This window comes from Strigops habroptila, chromosome 3, assembly GCF_004027225.2.
Source record: "Strigops habroptila isolate Jane chromosome 3, bStrHab1.2.pri, whole genome shotgun sequence".
Taxonomy (NCBI): domain Eukaryota; kingdom Metazoa; phylum Chordata; class Aves; order Psittaciformes; family Psittacidae; genus Strigops; species Strigops habroptila.
In genome coordinates this window covers 30,420,543-30,437,561 of record NC_044279.2, presented here as the reverse complement: position 1 = coordinate 30,437,561, position 17,019 = coordinate 30,420,543, and the positions used below count along the sequence as shown (strand labels likewise).

The 17,019-nt window shown below is 35.9% G+C and overlaps 1 protein-coding gene across 38 annotated transcripts in view; it reads right to left on the bottom strand.

The window, feature by feature from the left end:
* Window positions 1–279: 279 nt before the first annotated feature.
* Window positions 280–17,019, bottom strand: part of NRCAM (neuronal cell adhesion molecule) — a 154,965-nt gene continuing 138,225 nt past the window's right edge. For 21 of the 38 annotated variants that reach the window (XM_030479233.1, XM_030479242.1, XM_030479249.1 and 18 more), the window contains 4 exons: window positions 16,448–16,579; window positions 13,487–13,565; window positions 4,319–4,330; window positions 280–3,737 (listed from right to left, as the gene is read on the bottom strand). In XM_030479233.1, coding sequence (XP_030335093.1) covers window positions 3,500–3,737; window positions 4,319–4,330; window positions 13,487–13,565; window positions 16,448–16,579 — 461 coding nt within the window. In that variant the 3' untranslated portion in view covers window positions 280–3,499. Of the gene's footprint in view, window positions 3,738–4,318; window positions 4,331–7,713; window positions 11,713–13,486; window positions 13,566–16,447; window positions 16,580–17,019 lie in introns of all 38 variants that reach the window. The other 17 variants (XM_030479244.1, XM_030479251.1, XM_030479231.1 and 14 more) reach the window with 2 other exon arrangements.

Below are 17,019 nucleotides of genomic sequence, written 5' to 3'. Positions count from 1 at the left end.
GGAGTGGGACAGAAACACAACAATTACTTTTCAGGAATTATTGAAATCTCATCCTCTTCCTTCTTTTCTCCCTAGTTCTTCTTTCAGAGAAGAAAACAATTCCATACTGTAGATAATATTTCTTTGTATATTATTTATATAGGTTCTGTCTTAAAATAGGCCAGGCAGAATATGAAGAGAATATGGTACGCAAAGCTTCTGCCACTTTGCCTCTGCCACATGAAGGAAACTGTATTTTCCTAGGATCAATGTGAGAATAGATTACAAGAAAAATTACAATTGGGGTATCCTCTTTAATTCCCTCTGGATTTACACAATCACTTCAGTGAGAAGAAAACCAAAAGCAAAGGTTCACTATAAGGAAAATGTAGCAACTATACGTATTAGTCAGTACACTCTGGGGAACATGCACAAGGAACGTATGTGTGTCTCCAAAAATGGTTATTGTATGAAATCTTTTGTCCCAACAAAGCCCAGGGAGCTCAGACCCCTCTTTTCAGGAATTAGTCTTTAATCAAAACACAAACAGCTGTATTTCATATCTCCCAGTCAATGCACATTGCTGGAAAAATCAACAGATACCTGTACAGAGAAACAGGCAGCCCAGTTTCTGAAGGTGCCAGAACTGAGACTATGCAGATGACAAGGGCTGGAATAGCCATGGTTTTCCAATGACACACAGAAGGGCTGACAGAATGGCTTCTGATTCAGTGATAAAATTCCTCTTTCCAGCATCATGGCCAAATGTCAACACTGATGTATTTCCTGGCACATCTGGACCTCTTGGAATCCATGGCCTTCCTGCAGTCTTCCCTGCAGAGCAGCTGCCGTCCTGCCCAGTCTGTTTCCATTCATACACAGAATAGACAAAATCTGAAAAAAAGCATTGCAATGGATTTTGTGCACTGTAAAAGATGTTACTTAAAATTTCCTCACTTCATGTACCTTTTAAAAACAGGCACCCAGAACTCTCCATGTCAGACAATTCCTTTACGACACAAAATCCTGATTTGGGATCCTACCTGAGGGCTCTTAACTTTGAATTAACATTCTTATTTTCTCTTATTCACTCTTGCAGGTCTGGTTTTCTTCTTTGCAGAAATATGACTAAATAAAGCATCCATGGAAGTAAAATGTAAATAGCAGGAGTTTTCAATGGGAAATGGTCAGACAAATTCACATTTTTTCAAATGGTAGCGTGTAAAGATATGCAACTTTCTGTAAATAATTTGGCTGCAGTGCCTAAAGTCCCATAGCATCATGGGAACAACTTCTGCCAGAGTCGTTCCATGCTTTTGTCCAGTTTGAATTCTTAATTACACGGTGAATCAGATGTCATTTTTACTGCTAGTGTAAACAGAACAAACCGTAAAATTTTAAAACCACATTTATTTTTAATACAAAATCTGTTGCACTATTACAGAAGTGAGCCTGTATGTTTACCCTCACATGCACAGATAATTCAGCATCTACAATTAAATAAAATTGTATTTCTCTTTTACCAAAACCATTAGCAAATCTTATTAAGAAATGTTCTCTTTGTGCTTTGTGATCAATGTTTGTAGAATTAATTTATTATTTCGGTTCCCATTAAGAAAACTGATCAACGGAAAGCTCAAAGGTGCACAAGCATCTTAATGCAGCTAGCTTACTTCAGTTGTGCTTTACCTACAATATATACATGAAAGCTGCGAGGTGTACGGTCTAACGCAATGCACTGGCAAAAGCTCTGAATGGTTCAATTAGGAATCTGCAGTAAAGAAGCAGAACAGTTCACTATTTTGTTTTCACAGCAAAAAAAAAAATAATATATTTAAGTAGATGCTTTAAAATACCATGCACACCATTGGCTATAGTACTTCTTACACAGTACAACGTAAGCTTTCTTGGTTTATTTGTCTGTAACACCTAGAAGCATATAGCATCTACGCTTTAAGTGTATTTACAAATTCAACAAAATATCTACATATAAAAAGCTTACTTAAAATTAAACTTGATGCAAGTTATGAAAAACCAATTTATTGGCAAATGAAACTGAGCATTCCTTCAACCATAGGTTGTTATAAAAATTTATATTTGGAGGTAAACATTTGATTGATATAGTATGCGAGAAAATGATTTTGTAACCAATCATGGTAACCCTTTACCACTAAACCATATTAGCACTTGTCAGATTGAGATCTGTGGTTCCCAGCAGTAACCCCGACACTGCTTCAGGGTGTAGATAATTACAAAGCTGCCACACTGATCAGGCCAGGACACAGAGGGAAATGCACTCTCACTGGTGTAGTCAGCTGGTTTGGGTGTTTAACAATTTATTTTACAAGAGCTTGTACCTTGCTGTGTTAGTAAATAATTTAATTCTGGATTTGTTTTTGTTTTATTTCATTTATAATTTTCTAAGGCCATGAAAACATGTTGTGCTGGAACTGTCTAGAAAGCACTGATTTTATTTTTAAAGGGGAAAAAAAAAATCATACTCTCTTCTGTGTAGTTTAAAATATTTAAAACCTTCAATTTTTAGCACAACAGTTTCATAACACTTGTCTTCTTCACATTTTTACTTTATTTGGCAATGATAGTAGTCCGCTAATCACAGTTTACTGCACCAACTGATTTAGTAGTACAGCACATTATGGAATGCATATTGTATAAAGGCACTGAATGTATTTTGCCCTGTGTTTTCTGGAATATTTTCTCTCATTTTTATATTTTTTTTTTTTTCCCCGTGACTGTACAAATTCCAAAATGCATTGCAATGCGTATCTTTTATGCCCTAAAATCAATTCAATGTATTTTGATGTAAAAATAGAACACTGTACTGCTGTAATACTTGATAGATTAAAAAGGCTATAAAGTAATAGGAGCGAAGAGCAGATAATAGGGTCTCATTAAGCATCAGCAAATGCAAGTGTCATACTTAAATCATTTAGCAATTATATACTGTACATACTGTTCCTAACTGTCTTGCAAAAAAGACATATGATAGCTAGACATTAAGTCACCAATTTCACAACAATGTCCACAAAGACATTGAAGTTCTATATAATACTACTATAACACTCTGACAATGAAAACGGAATTCATATCCAGGGATTCAGCTGAGGACTGCATAACAAATTGTCAAACCATGTTTTTATAGTGTATGTGAGTTTATCTGTGAATTGTGTAGCTTTTTTTTTTTCTTTTTTTTATCATGCATTTTACTGTATTTTCAACAGGAAACAAAATTACAAGTTGATGTTATTGTTTGTGTCAGTTCCTTTTAAAAAAAGTAAAAATACTCAAGTTCTGAACAAAATTCGAATTTTGTCTTTTGATTCATAGTAACATACCACTTAATGTGTCATTATGCTGTAAACCTGTATTGACCTGCATATTCTCACAGCATTAATATCTTGTGGTGAGGAGCTCCGTTACCTGCATGTTCATAGTATGAGGAGGAGGATGTACAAGTGCTTTAAACAAATGGAAGATACAAGGGGATCAAGTTCTGTGGTTACACGAATGAATTCATGGCATTTACAGGAGAAGGAGCCTCAGAGCTTTCATTTCCTTCTGCAGGTTCTTTCTCTTTTTTGCCACTATATTGTCCAATAAAGGAGCCATCCTCATTGAACTGACCATTTACACCTTCTCCATAGTCAACTAAACTATCATCACTATCTTCTTTTTTCACAGTTCTGTCTGAAGGTGTCCGGCTTCCTTTTTTTAGAGGTTTATGGTCCTCTGCATCACTGGAGACAAAAACAAACAAACAAAAGGAATTAACTGATGTATAATATACTAGGACAAAATCAGCCATGCATGCAGAATTTATAAAAAGCATGTGTGCAGCCCTATAATCCTTTAGTAAACCCACATCACATTGTAGAACAAATCAATATGATGCAGTTGACATGAATGCATGGTGTAGGAATGGTTTAAACAGAGAATGTCTTCAGTGGAGGCGGGGGTGTTGCGGTTTCTTTTTTTTTTTATTCCCCCATCGTGCATGACTTTTCAATGATAAGACCTGTGCCCTTGGCTTGGAAGCAATTTAGATGCAACTGCAAGCATTAAAAAGTGGGTTGTAAAGTTAAAGAAATAAATTAATTATTTGTTCTCCAAAGTAACGAGCTTATGATGTGCCGCAAAGTTAGTCTGTTAAACTTCTTAATTTCTCTGACTCCTTGAACATGAATGAAGAATGAATCTGGTTAAATGAAATATACTGATTTTTTTTTTTTTTTTTTTACTAGTATAAAGAAAATAAAAGTGCTGCATTTCAAATAATTTGTTACAAAATGCAGGCCAGACTTGCAATTTTCAACCTTACCTTTCAAGAGACCTACATATTCCATTAAAAGGGTGCAGAAGAAACAAATGAAAATAGCCTAAGAAGAAAAGCAAAGTCCATATCCTGATAGTGATCAGTATTTTATCAATAATAAGTTGCTCTTAAAATTGCTAAAACATTTACTGTATTACAGGTAAAGCAACAATTTAGCTTACAGTAGCTAGAGCCGAGGAATTGAGAGCATGCTTAGCGTTTTTTCATTATTTATCAGATCGACCTCCCTATCCTAATCCATAACTGGTAACATGTTCTGACGGTGATGTTGGAGATTTGGAGGACAAAAGGAAATGGAAAGAAAGGGAGGAGAGATCCCCATAGCAAAGTACTGTGGTCTTTCTCTTGCCAGTGGAAAAGCTGCAAGCACAACCAGCATCCTCACATAAATCTGCAGTTGTGGTAGGCTTGCATTTCTTGAAACAGATGTAGTTGGGCTCTTTTTGGAATCCTTTACTTCAGTTTCAAGATACAGATCTCAGCAGCAGCTCCAAAGCATTTTGAATTAAACCCCACTATTGCCAGCTGCACTTCTTTGTGCAATTATTTACCTTTTCTTAAATAGAACATATAACTTCATTTGCATATAGGGTACAAATGAGTTAGTGATTTTTGGTTTTTATTTAAAGACTCCCAGTTTACAGAAAATATAAAGACACATGCATAGAATAGCAAAGAAATTAAAACATATTTTACAATATCCACAATACTAAGACTGAATATATATTCAGCAAATTATTTTACCTAATTCCTAAACCCAAATATCTTAGCTCTTCCAACAATGTATTTTCTATTTTTTCTAATTAATATCTTTGAACACCTGGAGGAATCATATCTATACGGCATACAGAAGGTCACACGGATTATATCGTGCCCTGTTGAGAAACATTTCACCATTGCTAGAAAACCATCACACCAATTTTCCATCAAGTTGCTTCTCCTCATCTCATCACCGTTTCTGGCTTTTGAAGTTACCACTAAAAGAAGTATACCTCTATACTCTAAAAGAAGTATACCTCTAATATGCATAAACTTACAGAAAAAGCATACCAGAAATTTTATCCCTCTATGCATACACAAGAAAGAAGTGGTAGGACTATCTTTTTAACAAGTAAGAAAACCTTCTTGTTCAAAATACACAAAGGCAAAAATTCTAAACTTGACTGCATCGGTCTTGACTTTGTTTTTAGTTATTGCTGTGTACATGGCACAAGGATAAATATCATATCATTGATCTTCTGTGCTCACTGATACTGTAAACATATAGGCTAGTAACATTTAAAAGAACACTACTCCAAAATGTCAAGCATCCAGCAGCAAAGTGAAAATGTTAGAACACTGCAAACACAAGCAGATTACAGAGACATTACTGAAGAAAGTTCATTTCAGAAGGACTCTATATTTAAAAGGCTGAAGATAGAATTGAGTATGTAAAAATCACACACAATGCAGTTACTCCACTGCCCTCATCAGAGGACATTAGAGCCATGAAGACAGGTTATTCAAGCCAAATGAAGATCAGACCCTCACTTCGAAATAGTAAGTGGATGTACTCCCCAAATAAAGAATGACCTGCAATGGTTAATACTTTCTGGGTAATCCCATGAAGTAAAGAACACTGCACATATGGTTTGCTGTTTCATTTTAGGCAAACAACTTCATAATTGCTTATGCCAAATAAATTCAAATTACATTTGTACCACATTCCAACTGGTCAAGAAACTGTGCAAATATTCTAAAGTGTGACCCTACCCAGTGTAATTCACTAGTCTGGATAATACAGTATACAAATAATACACCACCACTGTATTAAAAATGTCCACATTTTTGTGTTTAATCCAATAAAAATCTTGATTTTAATTTCTAACTTAGATAAATCTGGGTACAGGAACTTCTGCTTTGTGTTGCTCTTAGGGTTTTCTTGTTTGAAATTTTTGTAAACAAAGTTTATTTATAGGGCAAACAAAGAAGAAATACTTACACAGTTGCATTGTGTCCGTGATTTTCCTACATTTTAGTAAGGATGCAGATTCTACTGTCTGCATAATTAAAACCAAACAAACCAACCTGTAGATTTACCCAGGAGTGTACCTGCACAGAGGTGAGTGCTGGTGTGAGAGCACCATTACAGCAGATACAAAATCAAATCTGAACCTCGGGATTCCCTCCCTTTTTGCATTATTCAAGTCCAGAAAGAAGTTCTGCCAAACCTCTGGCAGTGGAAGAACAAGTGGGATTATCCAGGGTGCTTTCCCCTCCTTGTTCAGGCAAAGGAAACATACGCCGTGGTACTATTTATTCTTTATCAAACTGGCTTATGACTCTTGTATTAGATGAATACAATGTTTTGGGTGGAAGGGAAAGAAATCAAGGAAGAAAGAAAAAAAACAAAAAACAAACCCAACAGAAAACAAGCAGGAGAGAGAGAAAAAAAGTAAAGATATCAATGTTTTGGACAGCACTTTCTTACCCTGGAGGTGCAAAATTGAGAAAGGACTCTAGGGAAATGAATATATTTTCTGTTTGCTGCCAAGAAGCAAACTGCAAAAGCCAAATTGCATTATTAATATGGATGCCTAAAGAACTATTGAACACTTTAGGCTGTAGAATATATAATACTATATTACAAAAACATGTCAAAGCCATAAATTTTGACACAGTATCTGCAAGATTTGCTAATCTTGCTTACAATTGTTCATAAAACTATTCCAAAATGCAACCAGGATAGATTGCAATTACTTTCAGTTTTTGTTTGTGGTTTTGCTTGCTGACTTTTATACTTACTTAGTGTAATATCATGAAATAAAAAATAGAGTACAAATTGGGTTGACTAAGATTATAGTGGAAAACTGAAGTTTTTGAAAAGTGTCATGTATGCAGTACATAGAATTAATAGTGAAACAACAAGTAGTGGCAGGAAACAAAACAAGAAGTGAGAATGGGTATAGGTTCTATATTTAGATTAGACAGCCATGAAAGTTAAGTGTAGTGATACTTTTACTATTTGTTGTCTTACAAATAAATTCCATACTAGTAGCTTTTTAAGGATGAAAGTTTCTCAATGAAGACTGACACGTAGAAGTCATTTTGGTAAGTACTCGTAGATACCACACACATTTCTTGCCCTTTTAGTAAGAACAGATTTAATGTCAAAGCATATTCTAAAAGCATGATTAAAGTATTTTAAATGAACAATTGCTAATGCGTGAATATGTGTTTCTTTTTCTTCTTAGTTTAATGAAACATATCAAGCTTACAGCTAATGGTTAAGAGATGAAAGTACGGACGTGACAATAATGTGTAAGTGCAAAGTACAAACTTATTTTTTTAAAAAAGTAATTCCATTTCACAAGCTCATCAGTTATTGAAAAAATATGTACCTTGAAATGTCCTTTCTTCTTTCAACCTTTCAATTTTTCTTCCTTAGATATGGGTACATGCAGCAACCAGTCAGAATGGGGAGGACAGTTTTACGATGGCTCTGCAGTCCAGCAGGCAACTAGTTCCCACCAAACTTTGCCACATTCATGGACATGCAAAAAGACTCAATATATGGTTAGCAATATACTACTTTTCCTTATAACACAACTGTCAGAAGAAAGGCAGCATAAACCAAACAAAATGGCTAAAGCATTCTCGGCTATTGGACGCAGGAGGATGCAGAAGATGAAAACTGTTGGCAGTAAATTCCTTCTTCTGTGCCCTCAGGTGAACAGCCCAGAAATGTTTAAGTATAAGCAGTCACATAAAGCCACAGAAGTACCTTATACCAGGGCTGCCCTGCATGATCCAGGAGAACCTCTGCCCTAACACCTAACAGGTTTCTGCTCATGCTCCTAAATTGACAGGATTGTGCAGGTGAAAAATGCTTTCCCGAATCAATCCAGACTTCAACACATTTTACTATTTCTCATCTAGCTAAACCATAGGCACATCTATACTAGTTTTCTGACTCTTTTTTTCTTCAGCATCTGTAAAACTCTATCTTCAATCCTGGCAGAAGACGGAAAAACTGGGAGATTAAGCTCTGGCTTTAAATAGCAATGGGTTGAAAAAGCTGTTGTTAGTCAAAAAATCTGACCAACTCCTTGTGAAAATTTTAAAGAAAAATCTGCTTTAGAGAAATTCAACCAACTTTCCACATTTGCTATTTCTGCTAGAATATATACAAAGGAAAATCAAAGCACTTATTTAAAAAGTAGTGACACATGTTCAACAATTAAAATAAGTGTTAAAGAAAGCATGTGTGTGTAAATGAGGAAACAATAACAACACTGCCAGATCAATCGGACTATTCAGATACAAGAATTCTTAACGCAGTTCACTGACATAATCTCTTGCATGAGAGGGGACCAAGCTCAGATTTACAGTGCTGAGGCACAAAACATTGCGACGTCCCCCTGGAAACACACCTAAGCCGCAATAGAACTTGAATAACTACAAGAGGAAAAAAAATACTATTGTAGTTACTAATTATATTTTCATTGTTAATCAACCCAGAATAAGAAGGAAGAGTAATAGATTATCCAGCAATCACAGAACTCTTCACCAACCATTTCCAGAAAGTTTCTCATAGCATATCCAAAAATTTATAGGAAAAATATTGTGTCAGAATGTTGAAGGAAAAAGGCAAAATAATTCAACACAATATGCAAACATACTGTGTTACTGCACTAGCAGTCCTACTACTGCAGTTGCCTTGCCCTGATTGATCTTCTTGAGAACATTTTGCAGACTGCAATGAGATGCCAGACTTTCATACTTCCTGTGAAGTTAACTAAGAAATGAATGCTCGCAGTCACTCCCTACCCACGAATCTACAGGTCTTCTACAGAAATTTCTTAATTTCTCTTGATTTAGGGCCCAGCGTGAAAATCTAGGCTGTTTTATACACTGACCTGAACTGGAGCTCTAGATAATCTTTAATTTTAATTTAAATAAACACACACTTGTGGTACTTCTTGTATTTCTTGCAGTTTCTTGGTATAAGCATTGACTGTCCACAATTTGCTATCTCAGTCTTCTACAACTCAGGAAACCACTGGGATTGTACTGCAGTTAGCTACAGAGGTGCTGTTTTCCCTCATTATGTAAAAGTGCGTATTCCTCCAGTCACAGGGACATAGTGTACCCGTTCATTCTGTGGTTCCTGAAGCACCTGCATTTCCTTAAGCATTAATTCCTTTGTTAGATCGATATGGCAGGAAAATCTGATGTTGGCTGGTTCTGCAGAAAGTATGCTCTTTGATGACGTTGAAGAGCGCAAAACTGCAAAACAAGTCCAAGCCATCCCAACAACACTGAGAAGCATAGAAATTGAATGTGACAGAAACCTCCCCTAAAATTGAGAGCTATGACTTCTCTAGAACATCTTAATTAGTCATTAAGATTTAAGTATTTTAATAATTTCAATCTTATTTTAAAACAACTAATTTTCTAAGCAATGAACTTTCTTGTCAGAAATATTGAAGGCTATTCAGTATAAATTTCCAAGTCTTTCACCCTGACCAGTTTCTGAGAAAGGAGGACGCAAATCTTAGAAAGTTCCTCTTGATGGTCTGGTGTCTCTCTGAAAGTGAGATGTCCTTTTGTACTTGGCATGAAATGACTGTGAGACGTTATACTTTCCCTTCCCTCCTTTAAACTTGGGAGGAGAACGCAAGTTGCTCAGACACTTGTGAGAATAAGAAAATGAAGAGCTTCCAAGGGAGCTCTTTTTTTTCAGCTGATGTAAGAAGTGTTTGTGTTCTGAGAAATCCTTTATGATCTGGACCAAGGATTCACCAAATAGCTTGCCACCTGTGTATGGTAAAGACAGCAGTTTACATTTTAGATCTAGCAATGAGGCCCAAGGACGTAGCCATATAGCTCTCCAGGCTACAGTGAGGCATGCCATATTTTTGACAGTGAGTCTAAGAGAATCCTCAGCTGCATCATGGATAAAATTAGCTGCAATTTTACACAGTCTGTGTTTCCTCTGCATGGCACCAGATGGGACCCATTTCTTTCTGAATCTGGCTTGTTCTTCCTCCAACCATATTAGTAACGCTCTAGAAGCATAAGTGCTGTAGATAGATACTGCAAGCTGGGCTGCAACAAGCTTGAAAGATCTTTTAATTGCTTCCTCAACCTTTCTATCAGTAAGATCTTTAGGGAAAGCATCAGTATTAGCAGGTATTGATAGTACAGAACCACCAGTAACCAATGCTCTGTCTACTTGAGGCAAGGTCCCCCACAAAGCAGCTTTATCCACTGGAAAAGGATAGAGCTTATGTAGGACTGCTGGGGCTTCATGCTTTGCCTCAGGATTACCCCAAATCTTACAGACAAGGTCTTCCACTGTTGAATGGATAGGAAGTGCATTATTTACCTTGCCTTCTTCAGATGGGAGAAACAGTTCTTCTGAAGCACATTCAGATTTGGAAGATTTTAGCATTAACACTCTCTTTATGTGCTTGAACAGATAATTCTGGTTTTCTATGTCAAATTTACGCAGCACATCTGGTACTTGTTGGTCTTCTGTAGGAGACTCAGATGACACTTCCCCATCTTCAGGGGATGACTCAATCTCCAAGGCCTTGACAGACTCAGATTTTCCCTTCCCAGAAGCTGTTTGATCTTTTAAACTGTCCATATGGTCAGACTCAAAAGTTTGGGAACTGCTCCCACTAGCTTCTAGAGGAATCACTGGAACTTCTGTAATTGGTACCCTGGGATGTTTTACTGAATGGGACCTAGCCTGTGCCACAGAAGTTATACTTTGTCTGGCTGCTGTCAAAGCATCCTTTAAGACAGCAGCTAACTCAGGCAAAATTACAGATTTCATTAATGAATTCTTGTCAGATTCAGAGAAGTGAGTAGTAGTAGAAGGTCTTACCTTCCTGTGGTAGGAGCTCTGATTGTCTTCTGAATCTGAACTGTAGTCTGGGGTCTGGCTGGACCAGTGTTGGAGAGAAGAATGCTGCCTTGCCAGTGAGCCACGAATTGAGTTGCAGCTGAGGGGTTGCTGGAAAGGAGATGGCTGTCCTGCCTGAGAATCTGAGCCCTCCTCCAACCCCATTATCTGTTGCTCAGAAGCATGATGTCTAGAGCCATGCCTGTACTTCCATTCGTCTGACCTCTTTTCCTCTCGGCAGAGGGAAGCAGAGACAGAACTAACCCTTGCAAGCTCTGAAGACTGCCTAGCCCTCCTCCTGGTGTAGGAGGTCTCTGATCTGGTGCTGGAGTATTGATCCCCTGACCTTCTGAAGAAGTTGGATCTGTCAGATCTCACAGACTTTGCTTTGGTAAATACAGGGTCTGCTTCAGGAGAACTGGCACAGCTACCTTTTCTTTTCTTTTCCTTGTCCAGTTTCTTTCCTGTCCAAGTAGACATGGACCTGAAGTGATGAAAAAAGTTCAAAATACTCGAATTCCTAGATCTTTCAAAAATTACTTTTTTTTTCAAGGGAAACCCTATACCCTTTTTCCTGAAAGAAGCACTGCATCATGACCAGTTCCATGTGAGGCAGACAAACTGGGAACTGAGTGGCTGCAGTGATGCTGGGCTGCAGAGAGATATCTTCTGTAATCTGACTGGTTGCTGCTGCTGCCCTGTCTCTAAGGAAAAAAGAGGAAAGCCCAATATAGACTAATTACACAGACATACATTTTAGAAAGGAGTTTTTGCATATTAAATAGGATGAGCTCTTTTATGTGAACAAGTATGAAAGCTCGGCATGCATCTGTCCATATTCACCAGATATGAGGTGGGTAAAGACATTATAAAAACATTTAATAAAGTATTAAATGATTCTATAGATTAACACAAGCTACTTAAATATGGAGACATACATTCAAACCTTGCTACAGGTTACACATGACAGCAGACTTGAATAATCTTTTTCTAGGCCTGAGAAAATGTGTCATATTATTTGTACAGTTCTGTATGAAGGTCAGTTTCTGCTGCTGAAGGTTCCACGTACCAAAAAACAGTGGAGCAAAAAAGGAGAATACAAAGTGGACTGCCTAGGAGAACTTATACAGTACTTATTTACCTCTGCTTCCAAATAATGCTTCACACTTCCCTTTTTATGAGCTGAATTTAATTAATCCATATGCACTTAACGCTGTAATAAAATACTATTCTGAATTCATTAAGCTAAGAACAGAGTTTTGTTTTTTTGTGGTTTTTTTTTTTAATTAAAGAAGAATGAACAGAAATTGCTCTCTGGCATTCAGAACTGTAAATCTATTGCGGTCAGATCAAGACGCACAGTTCCCTTATATGAAGAAGCTATGGCAACAGAGTAGATCCTTCTTGAAAAAAAAACTAATTTTTCTATATACATTTGTAAATGTCACATCTTCAAAATAACAAAGGGCTTTTACAATGCTTTTGACACAGGAATACACTATAAAATTATAACACCCATGTAAAATATAATGGCATTGACATATTTATAAAATAATAACATTATTTCCTGTACTAATGAAAAAATGACAACTAAAATAATGCTTATTTAATAAGGTACACTCATAATTGTTATATGAACAGATTGCCAAGGCATGCTTTTTCTGATGCCACTGGATTCAGCTAGACCACATTTACAATAAAGGGAGCCAGGAATAAGTGCTGTGTTGCATGCTTTGAAGCTGCTTGCTATGTATCTTGTACTGAAATACATGAAAGGGAGGTTTACTTTTCTAGTATGACATTCCTTCACCTCTGTGTATATAATTGCTTGTTACTGGATTAGGGGTTAGTACCGGCAGCCATTTTAAATGCATTTGTTTTCCAGTCATGTAACACAAAATTGTCTTTATTAGGCTTCTGTTAGAAATGTATTTTCAAAAACCATAATGCTAAATGTGCCTTAACTGAAAAGACACTGTATCTGGTATTCTAACTATCTGAAAATGGGTCTGTAAATAAAGATTACTCACTTTGAGAGCATTGTGTTTGCATCTTTGATTTCACCTAGTGAACGGCTTATTCTAAGCTTGGATTTATTTTTTTTTCTAATGGTGTGGTTGAAATGATATCTATACAACACTGGATACAGAATCTTTGTAAACACACAAAAAAAGTTAGTTCTGAATTATTAAGTGTGATATTATGTACAGTACGTGTGATATGAACAGTGAACATGACAAACCACATCAGTTTCTCACCTGTATTCACCAAATGTTCCATCATCTTCCTTCATAGGTTGTATTTCTGGATCAGCATGTGCATCCTCCTTTTCCTTCACTAAAATATTGAAGAAAAAGATGTGTTAATTAATTATATAATTCAAGCACAAAATACTATGTGTCATTCTGCATTAGTAAAACTTCTTCCTTTCATTTCTAGAACTAAAGAGAAAGCGTTGGTAAACTCCTACTAGAATAATTTCTTCACTTATGTAGTAATAGAGGTACTGTTTATTGAAATCTGAATAATCAGTTTTACTTGTCCATGCTTCATATTTCCTCTTGATATTCCTTTCATACTGATTGCTAAAACTGAACCAGATTCACTTGTTTTCACTGTCAATTTGTGCATTTTCTGGGTTTTTTTCATGCATGAAGACTCCAAGAATTTTAATGCTTTCTTTAAGAATTACTAACATTGCAAAAAATATGCACGGTCTGTTAAGCAAAGCAAAACCACCTACACTGGAACCTAAATTTAACACAATTGTACCTCTTGCATGTCCTTGTTATAGGTTTAGTCATAGTTCACTGGCGGGAATATATCCATGCATGTAACTTGTTCCTATAAAAAACCTGTGTAGCACTGTGCCTTTTGACACAGAAAACTGGTCCCACCTGAGAATTCAGACTTTTTATAGAATACATGTATTTCTGTAAGTTAAGATTTTTGACAGAGTAAAATAATATACTGACTTCCAGAATTATCTTTGCAGTGCTTCCCTTTGCCTTTTCATTTCTGTTTTTCTGGCAACTACTCAAATCCTTCCCTTGTTTAGCAGACACAGTTATATAATCCAATATACAGTCTCTTATCTTTTTCTCTGGTAATTTCCACACTTAATTTGTACATCATCAGCTTATGTGCTGTTACTTCAGATGATATGAATCACTCCTGACAGTATTTTCTAACTCTATAATTGCTATAAGTCATAACACCTTGAAATGTATCTGGCTGCTAGAATTTCACACTAACATAATTTATTACTTTATTCAAACCATAGGCAATCTCAAGATGACATGCTAAAATTTCTATGGAAAAGACTTAACAACTGTGCTTTGTATTTGTCACTATCTGTGCAACAATACATTTTCAATGACATGTGTGTATATACATACGTATGTGTGCATTAAAAAATGAATACCTTACATCTAGTAATTATGTAGAAGCAGAAAAACAGAAGGGCATAGCAGGGATGTTCACAAAGTAATGACAACCTTGGCATGCAACTGTCTTCTACACTTTTACTCAAATGGTGTTTTATGGTCTCCTAGGTGGTGGCTCACTCCAAGTCCTCCCTACTCTTTTCAGTTTCATCACTTTACATCACTTTACTTGTTTAATTCTCCTAATTTTTCTTCTGCTTTCTCAATTCTCTCCACAAAGAGTAATTTTTCCTACATCCTTTGTAATCTCATTTTCTCTTTAAAAAATTTAAATATTTGGAAAAAACCAAAGATGATGTCTTCAGCCCATCATTCGACACCATGTAACAGTGTGTCTTCATGGGCATAGGTGGTTGGGACAGAAGCTTCTCTTAATTTTTGCTGTGACTACAAATTTTTGCTCTCTCCATAGAACAAACAGATTTGGCAGAGTAAGATTCTTGTATTTAATAAGGTGATCTTATCTTCTTATAAAAATAATTTGCTATATTAGGTTCAGCTGTAAAGATCTGCCTATGAGAAGTTTTTAGTTTAGACACTAGTTTAGACATTAGTTTTCAGAAGTGCACTGGTCAAAACAAGTGAGAGAAATTAAAGCACAGTATGGACTATTTTTGCTTCTTGTACTTTTGTAAGTGCTTCCATCTTTTTCATGTCCAAATTGACAATACAAACTTCCAAGAAGTTTGAGTTGACTTTAAATAAACATTCTAGAGTCTGGATAATTATATAATTTCTAAACCTTTGGAGTCGTAATACAGAACAGATTTTTTTAATGAAATCAATATTTTACATTAAATTTAGCTATTTTGCTTTCTACTGTAGTTAGGAGAGGAAAAAGAAAAATCAAATTACTCTCTGATGCCCCCTACAAGTTTATTCATTTACACTCATACTTCAATGGCTGTTCTGAGATCCTATCAGTCAGTACTAGGCAAACTGGTTGTTACTATCCTTTTCAAGAAAGCTTTAGTCGATGGACCTACTACATAAACAGAACTGTAAGACTGGTGAAAGATGTATGTAAGATACATATATGCACACATACACACATACATGCCTGTTACAATATGTACACCTGGAGAAATGAGAGTTTTGATAAAAGATGTACATTGTGTAGTTCTAATTTTAATTATAATTCGTAAACTATACTTGGCCATTCCTAGGCCTAATACTAAAAAAAAAAAACAAAACCAAACCCAAACAAACCTGAGAAACTTTTATAAAGAAGAAACTTCCAGAAGAAAAAACAGCCTAACTGCAGGACAGTAACTTCAAATTTAGCTGCAAAAATGCAGAGGCTGAAGACAACACAGATTCTAAGGAGGGTAACGTATTTAAGACAAAATAACGTATGAAGGGATTTGTCCTATGAAATGCATTCCCAGTACTTTAAAGTAACAATGTGGCTATGATCTGGTATACGTTTCCACACTTTCTGACCAAATAAATTCTAACTCAGCTCATTTTATTGAGTCAAATCCATCTTCATTAGACTTCAGAAAGTGGAGTGTGCAATATTGGTGGGAGGACCACATATCTCAAACAAAGCTCAAACCTCTCTAGAGAGCTACTTTTCTTACACTTAAATGGATTTCAGTTTTTTACCAATAGCAGATTGCTCCTGACAAGCCTACCAAATGATAAGACTGATTTATCATATATACAGAGCATAAATGTAAACCAGCAGCAAATTTAATTTCTCCAGTATACCTGAGATGCCTTAATGGATTACCAGTAGACAAGCTTTACGCTCATAGTTATATATCTTACCTGGATATTTGCCACCTTTATTCCTCCTTATGAAGCAAACAATTAGCAATATCAAGATCAGAAGAGCAACAGCACACATAAGACCAATGAACCATCCTTGAGTAGCGATGTCTACCTGCCGACTTGCCATTGCTAGAGAATAAAAGAAGAAAAATGAGATGTTTTGCGGCATTTAAATGCTACACTAATTCAGACAAATAATAGCCAGTATACATTGTTCATTAAAGAATAACATTCACCAGGAAAATCAGTATTAAGAAAAATAGTGACACTGTATTTTGTGAACTTTTTCATTATTCAAAATGTTTCCAAGTACATGTGCATAGAACTTACTTTTGAGTATATAACAATTCTGCCAACGTTTAAGCTTTGCAACTACTTTGCAAAATCTGCGCACATACTATATTGCTTTCCACAAACCTCAAAACTATTCTCAACCATTTTATGTTAATTAAACTACTGAAATGAAATTGCAAATTATAATTCACACAAACATGTTGACTGCATTCTCAAAATGAATAAAAAGCCAATACACATTAGCTAATGCACACCCATCAGTCTGAAATGGGGAA